Source organism: Thunnus albacares, chromosome 2, assembly GCF_914725855.1.
Source record: "Thunnus albacares chromosome 2, fThuAlb1.1, whole genome shotgun sequence".
Lineage (NCBI taxonomy): Eukaryota > Metazoa > Chordata > Actinopteri > Scombriformes > Scombridae > Thunnus > Thunnus albacares.
Genome location: NC_058107.1, coordinates 1,583,039 through 1,600,616, shown reverse-complemented (window position 1 = coordinate 1,600,616; position 17,578 = coordinate 1,583,039). Strand labels below are relative to the sequence as shown.

General features: G+C 38.7%; 1 protein-coding gene across 2 annotated transcripts; it reads left to right on the top strand.

Annotated features, from left to right (window-relative positions):
- The first annotated feature begins 1,389 nt into the window (after window positions 1-1,389).
- Window positions 1,390-17,285, top strand: LOC122989504 (TNF receptor-associated factor 2-like). 2 transcript variants are annotated; one of them, XM_044362462.1, is made up of 10 exons: window positions 1,390-1,996; window positions 4,690-4,768; window positions 5,285-5,383; window positions 5,907-6,068; window positions 6,285-6,359; window positions 6,492-6,566; window positions 8,595-9,077; window positions 9,459-9,636; window positions 9,758-9,906; window positions 17,178-17,285. In XM_044362462.1, the coding sequence occupies exons 1-10, from the start codon at window positions 1,809-1,811 to the stop codon at window positions 17,274-17,276; spliced, it is 1,587 nt and encodes a 528-aa protein (XP_044218397.1). In that variant the 5' UTR covers window positions 1,390-1,808; the 3' UTR covers window positions 17,277-17,285. The 2 variants fall into 2 exon arrangements, with proteins under 2 accessions (XP_044218397.1, XP_044218394.1); XM_044362459.1 differs by having other exon boundaries at window positions 1,397-1,996; window positions 11,193-17,285.
- The last annotated feature ends 293 nt before the right edge of the window (window positions 17,286-17,578 follow it).

Below are 17,578 nucleotides of genomic sequence, written 5' to 3'. Positions count from 1 at the left end.
GCTCAGTGTTTCAAACAACAGCTGACGAGTACAGCAGCTACAAACAAAACAGTCTCCAAAGATATTATTTACCTGTCACCTTCACAAAAATCAGATTTTCTCTCTTAAGCCCTGTGCTGTCTGGTCATGCAGTTTGTTTCAGTTTTAGGTCCCATAACGATCAAACCTCTAAACTTGTGTTGCCACCACAGTACAATGGAAATAGTGTTTGTGCTTCTAAGAGCATTGAAAAAATAAAATGTAAAAATGTAAGTTCATTCTTATCCTTGGAAACAGAAGTTTCCCTTGAAGGAAACAAACCTGGCATCTGTAATTCCATAACTAGACAAACTCAATCCACTGATGAAGATCGTGTGATATGACCAAAAGCCCCGGGGCAGCTAGTACATGAACATGAGGGGAGTTTTTCTCTCTACACTTTAGACAGTCATCAGGAATGTATCTTTACAGAAAACAATGTCCCTGTTGTTCCGGATAATCCACAGACATCAGCGTGAGCAGATTTTGAAGGAATATTTATTCGGTATATAAAAATTAGAGTGGCAGCAAAAATCTCAGAAGAAGAATCCTCAAAATCTGAGTACATAATAATGAAGCTATTTGCAAGATAGTTCCACTAATGGTAGGTACGAAAACAATGTATTTTTATAATTTGGATAAATTGGAAGTGACCCTTTAATTAGTTGCCCCTCATAATTGCAGTGTGAACTGCTCAGTTCAACCACAGTGGTTTGATGGACACTGACTGGCTCCTCTGCAATTGCTGGGCCTGCTCCATCATATTCACACCATCTAATCCAGTATCCATACTGAGGATGAAAACAAGTCACTCACATCTCTCATACTCTACCAGATGAAACTGATGATTTTGATATTGGCCACATGGAAGCACACAATAACAATGCATATAGTATCAAGTTTCAGACACTTCACTTCACTTCCATTCTATTCAATTCAATTTAAAGGGGCTTTATTGGCGTGGGAAACACATGTTTACATTACCAAAGCAAGTGTGAAATGAAAAGAAACCCAAAAAATGTATACTATAAGTAAATATCAACTAGAATAAGGGAATGTGTAAACAGAATGTATCACATTGCAACATTTTTTCAATTATGATTTTTATTATTTCCTTCACAGATATCCAAATAGGCAGTTCAATGCATTTTTCAGATGATATTCACAAAAACCCAAACAAATAAATAATTAAAAAATAAAAAGACAACAACAGCAGGTACAAATAAAATAAAAATTGTAAAAGCTACATTAAAGTTACAAATTAAAAATACTATAGATACAAACAAACATATATACGCACATGTATCACATTGCAACATTGTCGTCAAATATATAAATAATTTCTCTCTCTCTCTCTCTCTGTCTCTCTCTCTCTCTCTCTCTCTCACACACACACACACACACACACGCGCACACGCACACGAACAGAAACACTTTGCTCGTGCGTTGCAGACAGGATGACAGCACTTCATCCCGGCTATAAACGTCCTCGCCTGCATGCTGCTCTCTCGTGCTTGCGGCGCCTAGTGGTAGACTCAGTGAAGTGCACCTGAACGTAGCATCCTCTGCTGTCACTTTTATCACATTAAAGCGTCTGGTCCTATTTTTTTTCTAAGCGCATGAAGATCACATATCATTACGCGTTGTTAACATGAGCAGGAATACATATTTTAATAAATAGCAAAAGCGCAATGAGTCGTTGCTGGAGAATATTGCTAAAATCACATTCAGCTGTGTGTGCTGCCTTGAACACACCCCGCTGAGTACCCCGATATTGTTCAAGGGGAATAATGGCTGCACAGGAGCCGTCTCCACCATCTTCCCTGGAAGGCAACAAACCTGGCTTTCCAAAGAAAATTCTGGCCAACAACCTCGAAGACAAGCATTTGTGCAATTCGTGCCAGAAAGTCCTGAGAAGGCCCCTGCAAGCCCAATGTGGTCACCGCTTTTGTTCGTTCTGTTTCAACAAAATAGTGAGGTGAGTGTAGTGTCATGGTTGCAAGCGAGCTAGCTAACAGTGAGATGTGCAGCAGTCACATATGAGCAGTCAGAGCTCGTTACCAACCCTACCTCTAAAACCGTTCAGTTTAATGCTGCTCTGTTTATTGTCACAGGTAGCGAGTAAACAGACAAGTTAGGGTGTTAAAATTGCAAAGAGCCACTGCAAAATTCGGCGTACATATGATTCACCAACAACCACTTTATCCCGATAAAATCTCCACTGTTGATGTGCTGTCCTCGCAGTCTCGTCCCGCTAACCTCTGTGAGGCTGGCCGGAGCTAGCCGTGTACATTTCACAAGTTGAACTTGACAGTGTCTTTTATTACTGTCATATCAGTTCAGTATGTATGCCGAATTTACTACAAGGTCCGGCAACTGTTAAAGTCTTTATAATATATTTCACTCGGTGTGTATATTTGTCGATAAGCGTGCGAACCTTAAACTGATCAATTTCTAATCGTAGTTTAGGATGACCTTTATTAATACTGTAGATAAGTGACCTGATTATGATCCATCCAATTTATTCACTATGTACATCATAACATTTTTATATTCTAGCTTAACAGCAGCAGGGACGAGAATATGTTTTAAACAATCATAATAGAGAAAGAGCACATTGAATATTCCCATATTATTATTATTATTATTATTAGTATTATTATTATTTGCATTTGGAAGTGGGAACACAAGCTTGCTTATTGCTGGTTGTTGTTTGTTTTTCTTACATGTGTATGTTTTAGTTTAGTAAAATGATTCTGATTAATGACTGCTGTCATTCCCATATTCAAAAAAAAATCTTACAAAACAGGTGTTACACTAGAATCTGTGGCTCTATATGATTACAGTGGAGTCACATTTTTACTAACAGCTACAAGTGCAGTAAAGTATGTAAATGCAATAAAGAAATACATCAAATTAATAAAGTAAATGAAATGTAGCATAAGGAATACAGGTGAACTTTCTCAGGTCACAGAATTCATAATCAAACTGCTTATATGGGCAAGAAATCAGGTTTTTGTCGGTGTAAATGTAGTTATGTTGACGCTCTCATCCCCACCCCAATAACAAGTCCAAGTTTTGTATTTAGACATTGTTATGGAGTATATAAAATACAAATACTAAGGAATTATGATCTTACCCTGTCGTGTAGAAGGTCTCAGTGTTGAGTTTTATTGTAGTTATTGTGGTTTACATTGTGATTACATGCTGCATATTCCTAAATAAACTTGTAAATAACCACAACTAAATGACAGACAGGAAACCTGAGGTCAGGTTGTAATATTTCTGCCAGAGGAGAGCTGATTGGTTTTCTGGGAACTTGTCATACACAGTGACACAGAGGTGGGAGGTTGATGTCACTATGTGGCCCAGCAGCAGATTTCTTTCCCTAGAGAGCCTCTTAATAAGTTAATATGGTCATGCATTTGCAGAATGTAATAACTGATCACTGACATCTGCATGTAAACAAGATTTTACAGTAATCAGACTATGTTAACATGTTATTCATGTCTTGTTATCAAATTTCACAGTCATCTGTTCTCTTGTGTGCATGTAAATGTGAACAGCTTTTGCTACAATGTTTCAAGCTTTTCCACATTTTCAGGTGCTGTATTTGAACTAACGAGACCAGTGTCTCATTAGATAAAATACAATCAATACAATGATAAAATGATCTCAACACAAGGTAACCTGGTTGCCGTTAGTTGGAGCTTTCAACATGGTCTCCACCAGCAGTGGTGGAGCTGCAACTAATGATTCATTTCATCATCAGTGAATCTGCTGTTTATTTTTTTACATCCTCAAACATATTTTTGAGTTTTTCAAAGCCTAAAGACAGTTTACTATTATGTAAAAGCATCAAATCTTCACATTAGAGGAGCTGGACCCAGTAAAAGGTTGATATTTAAAACAATGATTCGGTCATCAAAATAGTCGCCAGTTGGTTTTATGTCGATCAACGTATTGATTAATCAACTAATCGTTGCAGCTCAGTTGCAGGAGGGTCTCTGTTTAAAGATCCACTGACTCCTGGTGGTTGACCTTTGACCTTTTCCCAGTGGATACTGTGTCTGGTTAAGGTCTGATGTTCACAGACTTCCAATGTTATCTGTTTCCACTGTTCATTCAGTCTCTCGTCGAGGGTCCTCGTTGTTTCACCGCTGTAGTTTACCCCGCCGCTGTCGACCGTGATGTCATGCTGATGTCATATGTTCGAGATGAGAGAAGCCTACCAACCACAGCCAGAGTTTAACAGTGTTTTAATAATGAATATAGTCAAATCTAGAGCTGAAAGGATTAGTCAATTAATTGTTTAGTTGATAGACAAAAAGTAATTGGCAACCATTTAAATAATAGATGAATTGTTAATTGACATTTTTCAAGCAAACATCTAAACTACTCTCTGCTTCCAGCCTCTCTGTTTTTGTATCATTGTCAGATAAAATACTGTATTGTTGCCATTTTGGGAACCTGTGACAGACATTTTTCAATAGTTTAATAATTCTGATGTTTAATAGACCAAAAAATGAGTCTAGAAAATATTCAGATGAATCAATAATGAAAATAATTGTTAGTTGCAGCTCAAGTAACATCAAGTATCTTGTCTGACGCGGGGTAGATAGCATCTTGATAATGCAGTTCATTTATTTATGTGTCCTTCCTCTCTTCAAGTTCTGGGCCACAGAAATGCAGCGCGTGCATCAAGGAGGACTTGTTTGAAGAACCCACCTCCATTCTCAAGCAGGGTGGTGTAAGTACACAGAGTTTCTCATGGTCACAGTAAATACAACACTGATACAACACTTTGTTAACATTAGGAACAGTTTGTAATTAGGAGAAGAGTTCAGCCAGGTTTGGTATTTTTGGTTGCAGGGAATGAGAGCCAAAATTCTTCTGGATGTAAAAACCCTTTAAGTAACATAAAGAGATATAAAGAGTCAGCACTGTAACGTCACACTCATTGTTTGTTTTCTAATCCACTGTGCCGGAGCACAGCGCCAACACAACAAAAAACTGTCCCAGATCGAAAACTTTGTGACTGCTTCATGATGTTTGGCAGCTCAGACAATAGATGGAGCAACTATAGTCCAGTGTCCCTACAATGACCATATGTGTGGGGAGAAATTAGAGCCAGAAGAGAAAAGTGAGCTCCAAGTATCCTGATCCTCAGTAAATTGATGCAGAGTTGCTCGTAGGTAACACAACCCTTTCAGACTGTAACCGAAGACACAAACCAGCGACAACCAATCTCTGCTTTTCCATCCAGGCGTTTCCAGACAATGCAGCCCGGAGAGAAGTGGAGGCCTTGGCAGCCGTCTGTCCCAATGAAGGCTGCACATGGACGGGGACTATCAAAGAATTTGAGGTGGGCAGCAGCAGCAGCAGCAGTGGGATGTTCTGTTTGCATTATCAGTCATTGAGTACACTTACACGGTGAAAAACACTAAAGCTGATTTCCTGTGAATCCCTCGTGTTTAGCTAGGTGACCTAAATCCGTCACTACTAATAAAAACTAATTTCTGAATGTAAATACATTGGCTACTGCAAAGAAACCTGCATTCAGTCTGAGCAGCTCATTTAGATAAGATTGTAAGTAATTAATGAAGTAAAACTTGATTTTATAGCAGTTTTCAAAAACAGGGTTATAAAGTGCTTCACAGTTACAAAAAGACAAAAAACGCATTTGAATTAATATCATAAAATAAAATATTTTATAATATCATAAAATACTGCTGTTCATTTTGTGTACTATCAGTAATTAATGATTTAATATTGGTCAATCACTACTGGATCTGTCACTAGCACGGATAGACAGTGTGGTCAGCATGTTTTATTTTTTATTTAGTTTTTTTTTAAAGTATTCCTTGCTGTATTTTTGTCACCTGCAGGTCAGCCACGAGGGCCACTGTGACTTCATGATCATCCTGTGTCCTTCCTGTAAAGAGCTGATGAGAGCCAACGAACAGGAACGGCACAATGAGCGAGAATGTCCAGAGAGGACACTCAACTGCAAATACTGCAAAGAACCCTTTCTCTTAAAGAACATCAAGGTGAGATGTGCTAGTTTGGTCCAGGTATATGAATTTATTATAGAGATATATCATCTTGTAATACTGTAACACGATACTTGCAACTGATGTTATAATCAATATATATTATGAATTAAAAGCAAACCTTTAAGAGAACTTTGCAGCTTTTAAAATATATTTACTAATCTAGGATGAGATATTTCAAACTGAGCTAATCTTTTGTCTTTTTTTTTTAAGGCTCATGATGAAATCTGTCCAAAGTACCCGATGATTTGTGAAGGTTGTGCAAAGAAAAAGATTCCCAGAGAAAAGGTATGCCAGATATTTGTTTTTAAAGTGATTGTTCATAATTCTGTTAGATTGATCTCATTTACTCTCATTTAGCCAGGTACACAGTGTTCTATACATCATTAGCTTCTTTCATTTTTTTGTTTTGTTTTGCAGTATGTGGACCATATTAAGTTCTGCAGTAAATTTAAAGCACCATGCAGATTTCATGTTGTTGGCTGCGATACGTCTGTAAGTAGACATTTTTGTCATAATTTGCTGTATGTGTAACAATGGCTAATGTAAGAAGTGCTGGATTATTTAATAACTTGGCAAAAATCAACAAAATAACCCACTTAGTGGATAGAAAGAGTTTGTAAGATACAATTTTCAGACTGATGTTTTGACTAATAACTATATATCATGTTGTTATTATATTTTCACCATTTAGAGGAAGATTCCTTATTTTGCCAAGGTATTACATTATTCAATAGTTGGTTGCTACATTCCTGTAAATTAATTATATGTTGTTGAGTATGAAGCTCATGTGTGTGTATGCACAATACCTATAGAAAGTATTCATCAAACATGGACTTTTTCATGTGTTACTGTTCTACAATAACACATGAAGTCGCTGCGTTCAGACACTGATCAACAGAACTGTGATTGCAGTGTTGACCCCTGCAAGTCTGTATTACAGTAGAAATTACAGAAGAAATTCTAACTATGAATATCTGGACACTGCAGCTTTCCCACTATTCATCTTTACAAAATGTTGTGAAATTGAGATCAAATAATTTAACAAAGCAGACTGAAGAAGATGGTGAGATGGAGTTGAAAGCTAGTAAGGAAAAAGCTTGAGTTAAAAGAGCACTTCACTGATTTAGCATTGCACATTGTAGCAGAACCAGAGATAGCGTCTTTTTTTTTTTTTTTTTAAATCCATGCATTCTTCTTCCTTGTCAAAACCTGGTGCCTACATTACCCAGAATGCAACTCGACCACCAACAATTCTGTCGGAGATTCGGGTGTGTTATGCTAGTAGCAGCTAATGTAGCCTGGAGCTGCTAGCCTCCAGCAGAGACGAGGAGGTCTGGTCACTTCTTTCTAACTCCACACTCCCAGATTTTTTAACTTTTTACACTTGTAGTCTTCATCCCAGTCGACGCTGACTCAGGTGAAATCATTTCAGGAAATGTATCAGATTTCACACAGCTTCTTAGTTTTATATAACTTTTTCACATATGCACCGCCTGGAGTTCACTTTTCCTTTTTTTTTCTTGTTAAACTGCAGTTTCCAAAGTCAAGAATGAATTTTCATGTACTATCAGTGTGTGGAGGTGTAGGAAGTCCAGCCACAGATCTGGGCTCTAACTCATTACTGCTGTTGTTCTGATGTTTGGCATTGATGTAATACTGAAATATAAATATCGGTCCAAATGGAAGTTCTGCTGCAGCAGGTCGTCCTCCAGGATCATCTGACCTTTTCTTTCACAGTCTCTGCAGGGTGTGCAGCAGGGGGATGCTATGTTTCTGCTCATGTGCTGTGCTCAGTATCAGATCAGGTCAACAGACCACAGAATGCACCTGTGGTAGACTATAAACCATCACTAGCCAGGCTGTCCTGTGAGTTTTTTCAATAGTCATAAGATTGCCCAGTTTTCAAACCAGATTAACAGCTGTGCTGCATTTTGTCTGGTGTTTTTTTTTTTAATGATTGATCAGTTTTATTACTGTACCAATATGCATACAGGCATAAAGGCATATTCAGTGCCTTGTTCATTTTCTTGCATTCTTCCCTTGAATGGTCCTTTTAATTCACATTATTCTGGACCAGATTTCTTGTCTTCATCCTGTAGTTTTTGACAGAAAACTGACTAATCTGCCGTTGAACCATCCAGATGCAGGTTTATTTCTCCTAAGATTAGTTTCTTACCTTCACTACATGTAGCTAGTCTCCTTTCAGCTTAATATGCAACCAAAAGTATGATGATGATGGTAAAGGGGGTTAATAGTTATGTTTTATATTTCAATTTTCACTTTAATATCAAAGCGTTTCTGTTGTTCAGTGTCATTGTGATTAAATAATAAAACATGGAAAACTGTGGGGATGAATACTTTGAATAGTGTATTTATCCATCATTAGCTCCATGATTTCTTTGCTGTATGCTTATGGCTCAGTGTCACACATCATTGTCATGCACATGTAACGGATGAGACTATTGTCTGTGTTGGTAATGTGTATTGTGTGTGCTTGTATCTTTTTTTTTTTACCCAAAGGTGGAGAAAGAGAAGATCCATGACCATGAGCGGCAGTGTTCGTACGAACACCTCAACCTGCTCCTGCATTTCATCATGGGCATCAAGGTGAGTCTGGAGAGCCTGCAACCCCAGAGCCTGGAGGTGGCCAGCCACAAGCTGCAGGAGCTCCACCAGTCCCTCAGGGACCTAGAGATGAAGATGAGCCAGCTGGGTGGGTGTGTGGCAGCTCCCGTGCAGGGTGCATGCGCCCCAACCCTGACCACCTCCTTCACGCCGCTGCCCAGCGCCATGGGCGCCGCCCTGGAACTGCAGCTCCAGAGCGAAAAGACCAAGGTGGCCGAGCTGAGCCGGCGCTGCCAGGAACTGGAGCTTAAAGTGAGCACATTCGAGAACATCGTCTGCGTCCTCAACCGAGAGATGGAGCGCTCCTGCACCACCATGGAGGCCTACAACCGCCAACATAGACTGGACCAGGACAAGATCGAGATCCTCAACAACAAGGTGACAAAATGACAATAATGACATACAGTCCAGTGGTGGATCTCACTGCATTAAATGAAATCTTAATGATCCCAGTGGGACATTATATTGTCAAGGCAACAGGAATTAAAATATAGCTAGTAACACTAGAGAATATTAAATGGTCACTTTGTCGGTATGTTCTCATCCCTGTCAGTCAAAAAGGGTTTAATATATTTCTCAAAACATCTTCAACATAATCCAAATGTTTCGTAAATGATTGCACTATGATCCACAGAACAACTGTCACCTATATTTAGTAGAATTATTATAATATTATTATTATTCAGGTGTTAGCTTGTTACATTAAACTACATCTACTGGACAGCGAGCATCATCTGAACAGGCTTGTTCTTGCTGCAGGTTCGTCAGCTGGAGAGGACTGTGAGTCTGAGGGACCTGTCCATCGTGGAGATGGAAGGGAAAATGAGGGAGATGTCTGCAGCCACGTATGACGGCATCTTTGTCTGGAAGATCTCTGATTTCACCAAGAAGAGGCAGGACGCCGTGGCCGGCCGCGCCCCTGCTATGTTCTCTCCTGGTAACAGCTTCACATGACGACCAACATCTGAGTTATAATTCAGACAGTGATGAGAAATCTTTCTAATTAAAGATTGTCCACTTCTTGCAGTGAATAACACACACATTAATATGTTTTCCAGCCTTTTATACCAGTAAATACGGCTACAAAATGTGTTTGCGGATCTACCTGAACGGTGACGGAACCGGACGAGGAACCCACTTATCTCTGTTCTTTGTGGTGATGAGAGGACACAGTGACGCACTCCTCAAGTGGCCTTTTAATCAGAAGGTAATCAGGATCTCCACCTTGCAGACAGACATAATGACACAAATAATTAGTTTGAAATGGATATATACATATATGCATATAAAACTATATTATATTATTCAAATAGGTTTAATGAACTGACCATATCATGAAAAGAAATGCTTAAAGATCCCAACCAGACATGATTTAAGACTAATAAAAATACTCTCCTCTGAACAATAATGTATTTCCACTAAAAATTCCAATTACCTAGTTAAATATATAATATAAATTTACTCCTTTTCCCTCAATGAAACCACCCACTGGACTCTGAAGTCTCCTATTTGACTGAAGAGTCCGTGTATGTGGCAAATTTCATGTTTCCAAATGTTAAGTGTTAAGTTGCATTTCGGACTAGGATTGGCTTCTACACTAGCTGTGATATCACAAAGTTATGCTCTTATGAACATGTCTTAAATCAGATTTAATTTAGTGTCAAACTCTGCACAAACATCAAAGACATATTGCGTAGTTGGGAATCACGCTCAGTTCCTTTCTTTCTGAGAGTGAGAGGAGATGATTGATCCGACTCTCAGGTCTAAGTGCGGAGCTGGAATCAGGATGTATTTTAACAGCCTACCTGGAACCAGAAACACAGGAAACGGGGAAACTGCTGACTAGACTCTGTCCAGAGTTGGAAAAATATGCCTACCGACACCTCTACAGCTCACTTATTAACAAGTTGAATCCTGTTTGTGTAACCTGTGCACAAATAGAAATGTAAGAGAAGTTACATGCTGGAACTATTTCTTAGCTTAACAACATTTTTATGAACAGTTTATAAAAACAAGGAACATCTTATTTAGCAACCTTTTCTATGTGTTGGTAGGTGTATTTTGTTAAACAGTATTATGCTATATATCCATACTGCAGCTCCCTACTTCACATACAGACATGAGACCGGTATCAGTCTTTACATCTAACTCTCAAGAACAAAGCTACTGGTTTATAACATGCACAATACTTCATACACACTGGATATAAAAAGTATTTTATAATTTTGACCTGCAGGTGACTTTTGGCTTTATTTTTAGATGATTTTAAAATCCAAAAGTACAGTACCATGAAGGTCTTTTTTGATTTTATTTTTTAAAATTAGTTTCTGATTTAAGTCTTTTTTTATTAATTTGACTTACCTTCTATGAGCCATTGTTAATTTTGAATATAATGTTAACCTTATTACTTTATAACTAGCTTCTGGAAGTGCATTAGTGGGTGAGCTCCAGTTTTTTTTATAAGGCTAGACTCTGGCTAACATCTGTACCCAGGTCACCCTAATGCTGCTCGACCAGAACAACAGGGAGCACATAATTGATGCCTTCCGGCCCGACATCTCCTCCTCATCCTTCCAGAGGCCCGTCAGCGATATGAACATCGCCAGTGGCTGCCCGCTCTTCTGTCCGCTCTCCAAGCTGGACTCTAAAAACTCCTACATTCGTGACGACACCATCTTCATCAAGGCCATTGTAGACCTCACCGGGCTCTAAGGCAAAAGATGAGGGCATTAATCCAACCCTGCCTTTTGTTGCTACTAACCTGTTTGAATCAGCAGGCATTTTTATCACCAGTGACTGGCATTTCTCTTTGGGGTCTGTCTAGTTCATTTGGTATTGGATTGTTGGTGGCAATATGCAAGACCAGAGCGGGAAACTAACTTTTTTTGGCCACTAGCCACTGTGGCTGGTGGTCTTCCTTAGCCACTGTAACTATTTTACCAATCAAACACTTTTTATTCAACAAAAATATTACCTACCAAAGTGACTGGGCGAGTGAACACAACACATATGCCAGTATTTGTCTGGTGACAGTTGTTTATTTGACCCTCACGCAGCATTTCAGCTGATAGAAGCATCCTAAAGGTGTGTTCAGACAGAACATGAAGCAAATTTTCACCTTGCCTCATTTGCGCGTATTTGACTGCTGGACCGTTTGTATTTATTTGCCAAAATACAAACTGTACATTAGCTGTAAACTAGCTAGCAACGGGCACACCGACCCACTATGTAATTTTTTTTGCTCAAGTTGAGACATTATCAACTAACACGGACGTGTATTTACATCTGGGCAAATTTGCGTCCACTCAAGTCTTTCCATTGAATTTGTATGCAATCGCGCCGCCCTTAAAATTCGCTTTGCATTCTGTCTGAAAACAGTAAGACCTACATAGAATATTATGCTAAGTAGACAACTAAGATGACTCTAATGTCTCTAATCTCTAGTGATCATCATATGGCTTCTTGCACCATAGATGAGGCTTATCATGTTCAGTTTTTCCACAAGAACTTATTTTAATCCCTATTTTATGTCCCCTCATGTTCAAAGGTTGATGTTTCCTGCTGCAAGTAAATATGGTCTTCTTATAAAAAGGGCAGCTCATATGTTGATTTAAGTATTAGAGAGGGAGGACAAAAATGGGGAGGGGGGGGCGGGGACACCAATCAGCTGCTAGCTATGGCCCAGAGTCCCTCAAAAATAATTAAAGCTGCATTAAGTTTTTTATTTGTCACTTGGGGGCAGAACAAGCTAAAAAATGACATGTTTGACATACTATGGCCTTGTACAGTTGCTCTGGCTCATTTGTTAGCAAGCTAACACATCCAGCAGAGCAGCATTAGCATTCATTTGCAGTTGTGTTTCTGGTGACCAGATAAATGTAAGTACAATATTCACTCTCCTTTTTAGCTCTGTTTTGGTCTCCACCAACCCCTGAGAAAAAATATCATCTGATCATATTTATCTGCTAAATGCTCCGCTGTTTACCAGCTAGTGGCTAACTTTGCCTCTGCCGTTTAGTGCTGTGACAGGTAGTGTACAGCGGCTTTATCAGAGCTTTTTCACTTGAAATAGCTGTGAGCCGCTGCAAGAAAAAAACTGGTGAGAGACTGAACCAAAACGGTAAAATTACAGGTTGTAAAACCAAAACGATTAGCTAAACGAAGCTAAAACACACCGTAGAGCTGAGGGAAACTGATAACTGTCTGTAGGTATGTCACTATGAGTGACTCATTTCATGTCACATGTAGTCATTTGCCCCATTGTTAATATAAAAAATATTGATAGTGCAGCTTTAAAAAAAAACAAACAAACGTCAAACTAAAGTGCTTGTGATGCAAATAGTATTTTTGTTATCGATTTTCACCTGGGTTTTTGTATTGTATTTTTGTATTTTTAAAGTTTGAAATTTCAAACACCAATAAATTCCCAGATTTTTCTTTTTGTTTTTGAAAATAAAAAAAAACAACTGAAAATTATGAGCCTTAGACCAGTGACACCGTAGCGATGTAGATTTAAACAGACTACAAACACAGCGATAGATCAAGCAGGTCTAGGCGCTTGTGCTCACTGTTGGCTGTACTGCCTGACGTTGTGTTGACCATTAATGTTCTTTCAATTGCAGTTTTTGCATTTACAAATGTGGAGTTCCAATAACAGTGTGATGCCCATGTAGCCTTCACAATATCGCTCAGCTTTGCACACAGTTTGTAGTGCAGTAGGGATTTTTGAACTTGTTTACTCTTTCTTAACATCTATGCCTCCCAACTCTCAAGTCCTGTGTTCATTGGTAATCATTTGTGGCGGTGGACATTGCTTGAATTCCATGAATTCTGAGTGCAGTATTTAAGTTGTGAATGTTGTTGTGCGTGTGTGTGCGTACTGTTCCAATTCTTTGCTGTTAGTTGCAGTGTTTGTTTGCATGTTGGATCTGTGGAAGATGCACCGTAGCTTGCAACTGTGGCTGTGTCCAGGAAACTATAACAGCGATGGTAGTCAAGCTGATTTGCCCAAATGGAAATATAACATATTTTATTAGAAATAAAGCATATATTTGCATACAAGTTCTTATAGATTCAATAAATATCTTTTGATATTAGACTTTGGCTATATTTCAATATTTGCTGTCTGCATATAAAACAGTTCTTTGACCATCTTACTAAGGATATTTTCATTTTCATTTGTAATATTTTATAACATGCATACGTACAAATATTGAAATGTCCAAACTTGAATATTAAATATATTTGTGCAGTGATTTTGTACCTGGATACCCACATGAGAGGTATATCAAAAAATATGTCCACTGCAGTGTCCTCACAAAGTATTTAATTCCTGTTTTTAGCAATGCTAACAGCGTAGCTCTAGGATTGGTCGGTGAGCCGGTCCGCCACCTTTGTCCAGACTGAAATATCTCAACAACTATAAGATGGATTGCCATGAAATTTCGTACAGACATTTATGGTCCCCAGAGGATGAATCATAATGACTTTGGTGATCTTCTGGATTTTCCTCTGGTGCTGCCAGATCAGATCACTTTTTTTTTTTTTTTTTAGTGAAATGTCTCAACAACTATTGGATGGATTACAGTGAAATTTGGCGCAGACGTTCATGTTCCCTTCAGGAGTAATTGTAATAACTTTGATCTAGATCTAAAATTTCTGTCCATCTAATATTTAGTTTTACAACTTCATGCTTGTAAAACTATTCCCATTAGCCTCAGCTGTACTTTGTGTTACAGGACAATTAGCATGTTAGCATGCTAACATGCTAAACTAAGATGACTAAAACTAAACAGATTCTCCGTTCAACTTCATCCTGAAGGTTTTCAGTAAAACTGATATGCAGGGTATTTATTTTTATGTTATATATATTTATTATTATCTGATGGCCATGAATGGAATATCCTTTTCTTGATCATCATGAAAAGGTCAACTGCCCCCTAGCAGCAGCTAACACAGCGTCCGTGTTGACTTAAAATAACGCTGGGTGAACAGATGTGTACCTTTTATTGAGGTTTGCAGTTGGAACGCCATACCGATGGAGATTGGCAGGTTGAAGAAAGGGTCGGTAACCCCTAATTTAGTAACACACATCTTGCAACAACATGCTGCTCACTTTGATCGTCACTTCCTGTTAATGAACATAAACACAGCGATTGCACGGCTATAGTCTCCTATTCAGTAATGAGACAAATAAAAAAATAATGCGAAATAACGTTTACCTGGATGTCACTCCAGTTTTATAAGTGTGTGGTTCGCCCATCGATGCTCTTTATCACAAGGTAAATAAAAGAAATTTCTTGGGAATATATTTGAAGCATAATAGAGCCTGATGGTGTATAATACGTGCTTCTACAGTAGTGTTGCAGTAGTGTTATCAAGTGACATCCCTTGCTCAATTGTACATTAAAACCTACCATCTACAGCGGGACTCCTGTTAACACCTTGTGTCAAGAATAAAACCAGCTTTCCTCTACTGTTCAGTGGGGATCGGAGGGGCAAAGGGTCTGTAGTGACACTGCAACAAGTGGCATGTTTTAGTGCTGTGGACTGATTGGCTTCAGCAGTTGCTCCATGTCGCAATTGTGAGCCAGTTTGCCAGACCAGGGTGCAGTATGCTTGAAACAACCTAGTTTGTATGAGGTGTCACCCAACCATGACAGTCTTCCTGGCTGCATCCCGTTGCCTCTCTGATCTCTCTCCACCAACTCTTATTTGTTTCTTTGTAGTCTCGATGAGATGAATCCTACAAAAGGGGAAAACATAATGGTGCACACTCTCCTCAAAGGCATTCATGGTCTTTCTCTTGGTTGTACACACGAAAAGTGACCTAAGTACTGTGTGAAGAATGAAAAAGGAGAGCTTGAGGGAGCTTTCAGACCTCAGACACAGCTAATTCCACCTTCAGAGATTTTGTTTCGGGTGCTGTCAGACAATCCGACAAGCACTTAGTTTTAAGTATACCGAGGCCTTTAGACTCCTCACTATAACTCATGTTATGGTTTTCATTTCTTCAGGGGTTGTTTCTGTTGTGACACGCACTGATATCTTTGGGGGCGTATACAGTCTGATGTGTTTCTCTCTAAATCTTGACCACATGAGGATTCCATTCAAATTGTAGCAACATATCAAAAAGACATACAGAGAGTGCTGGCTGCACCTCCACTGCAACATTACTAAATGCAGAAAACATTGGGACCGTTGAACACTTTGTGAAGACACCAAGTTATATTTCCATATGGGGTGTAGCCCTCAGACATGTGGAGGCTGGAACTGAGACAGGAAGGCCTCTTGATGACAGCAGAGCAGACATATTAGATATGGTTGAGGAAATCGTTGATGCTATCGTTATATTTTCCTATTTTTGGCTTTCCTTACAGCTTTGAACTGACCTACTTTTTACAGAAAAAGAAGTGCCTGTACCTTTTTTATGTTCCATGAGCCCACTGAGTTGTGGATGTGCTTTCATGTGAGTTTAAACTACCAAAATGTGAAACTTTTGATTTTGCGCAGTATATATATTTAATTTCTTATTGTTGTCAATGATGAAGCCCCCTCGCCTGGGCCCTTTGATGTGATGAAATCTAAGTGACTAAGAATGTTTCCATTGTCCCTTTGCAGACATAGAACGAATGAATGTCATACAGTGTTTACTTTAACTATACTGTAGATTCAATGAAGTCAAAATATCGGCCTTTTCATCCAAACATATACAGCATGCTTTTAAACCTCTCAACATATATACTGAAACCTCTCTGTGCATGAGATGGTTCAGTAGGAAAAAATACATATATCAAGCACTGGTTCATGTTGTGGACCAGCATTTTATTTTTTTATGATTTCATGAACTATATACTGTATATATATACAGCTTAGGAGCATTACTGTGAGTGTGTGATATCATTTTTGGTGATGCTGAAGTTTGATGAGGTGTGTGCCGCTGTGAGAAAGTTAAACATATCTAAATAATATATAGATTGCATTAATTTCAAAAAAAATATACTGTACAGTATGTTGAGACAGTTTAAAAGCATGTTTGGTTTGTTTGGCTGATGGTGACCATCAGCAAGAGACAACATGCATCTGCAGTCTGACCTCGAGAGGCCGTTTCTGCAGAAATGTTTGATTATCTTGACATGATAGAAACATATCTCTTCTTTTTTTCCTCTTTAGACTACGTTGTTATCGTTGCACATTATGTAGACTACATTTTGCATGTATGACCGCGGCCTCAAATAAATTAGCTGCTACATTTGTTGGGCCCCTATGTGCTGATTCTTGCTCGTAGATGCAGCCTGGCAGTACTGTACGGATGTTTCTCTTTGCTCTTTCTTGTAAAACGTGTTACTTGATGTGGGCTGGGATTTCAGAATTATTCATAGCTGGTGAACATAACAAAAGGGCTTCACATTGCATTTCCATCTGCTAAATGTCACATACAGGCATACATACGCTATATGTCTGTTTCCCCCGCTGTAGCTTGACCTGTTTAATGGATTGGACAGAACCTTCACAAGACTCCAGCTGAGAGGAACGAGATCACATTCGAGCTGGTTGATTGTTATGCTGAATCAGTGATATTGACTTGTCAGAAATGCCACACTTCCTCACTGTTATTGCAACAGAATAAACAATATGTCAATGTGATGTATGTATTTCAAATACCATGTCAGAGTTGTCAAACTGAAACAGCTCAGTTTGATGTTTTGATTTATTTACAAATCTATTTCTCTGTGTATGAATCCTCTGAAGCCCATGTTGAGATTAAGATGAAGAGCCTTCATCTGTAGCAATGACATCAAACTGCAATCTATTTGTTGTTCTCTCTGCTACATTGTGTGGATAGTAAGTCGTGTGTTAGTAAACTCTTTGTACTACAG

Excerpts from the sequence above, each read along its gene's own strand:
- LOC122989504 (XM_044362459.1), top strand. The coding sequence starts at position 1,809 with ATGGCTGCACAGGAGCCGTCTCCACCATCTTCCCTGGAAGGCAACAAA. Across the intron at positions 6,360-6,491 it reads AAAAGATTCCCAGAGAAAAG|TATGTGGACCATATTAAGTT; the intron begins GTATGCCAGATA and ends TTTGTTTTGCAG. Across the intron at positions 6,567-8,594 it reads TTGTTGGCTGCGATACGTCT|GTGGAGAAAGAGAAGATCCA; the intron begins GTAAGTAGACAT and ends TTTTACCCAAAG.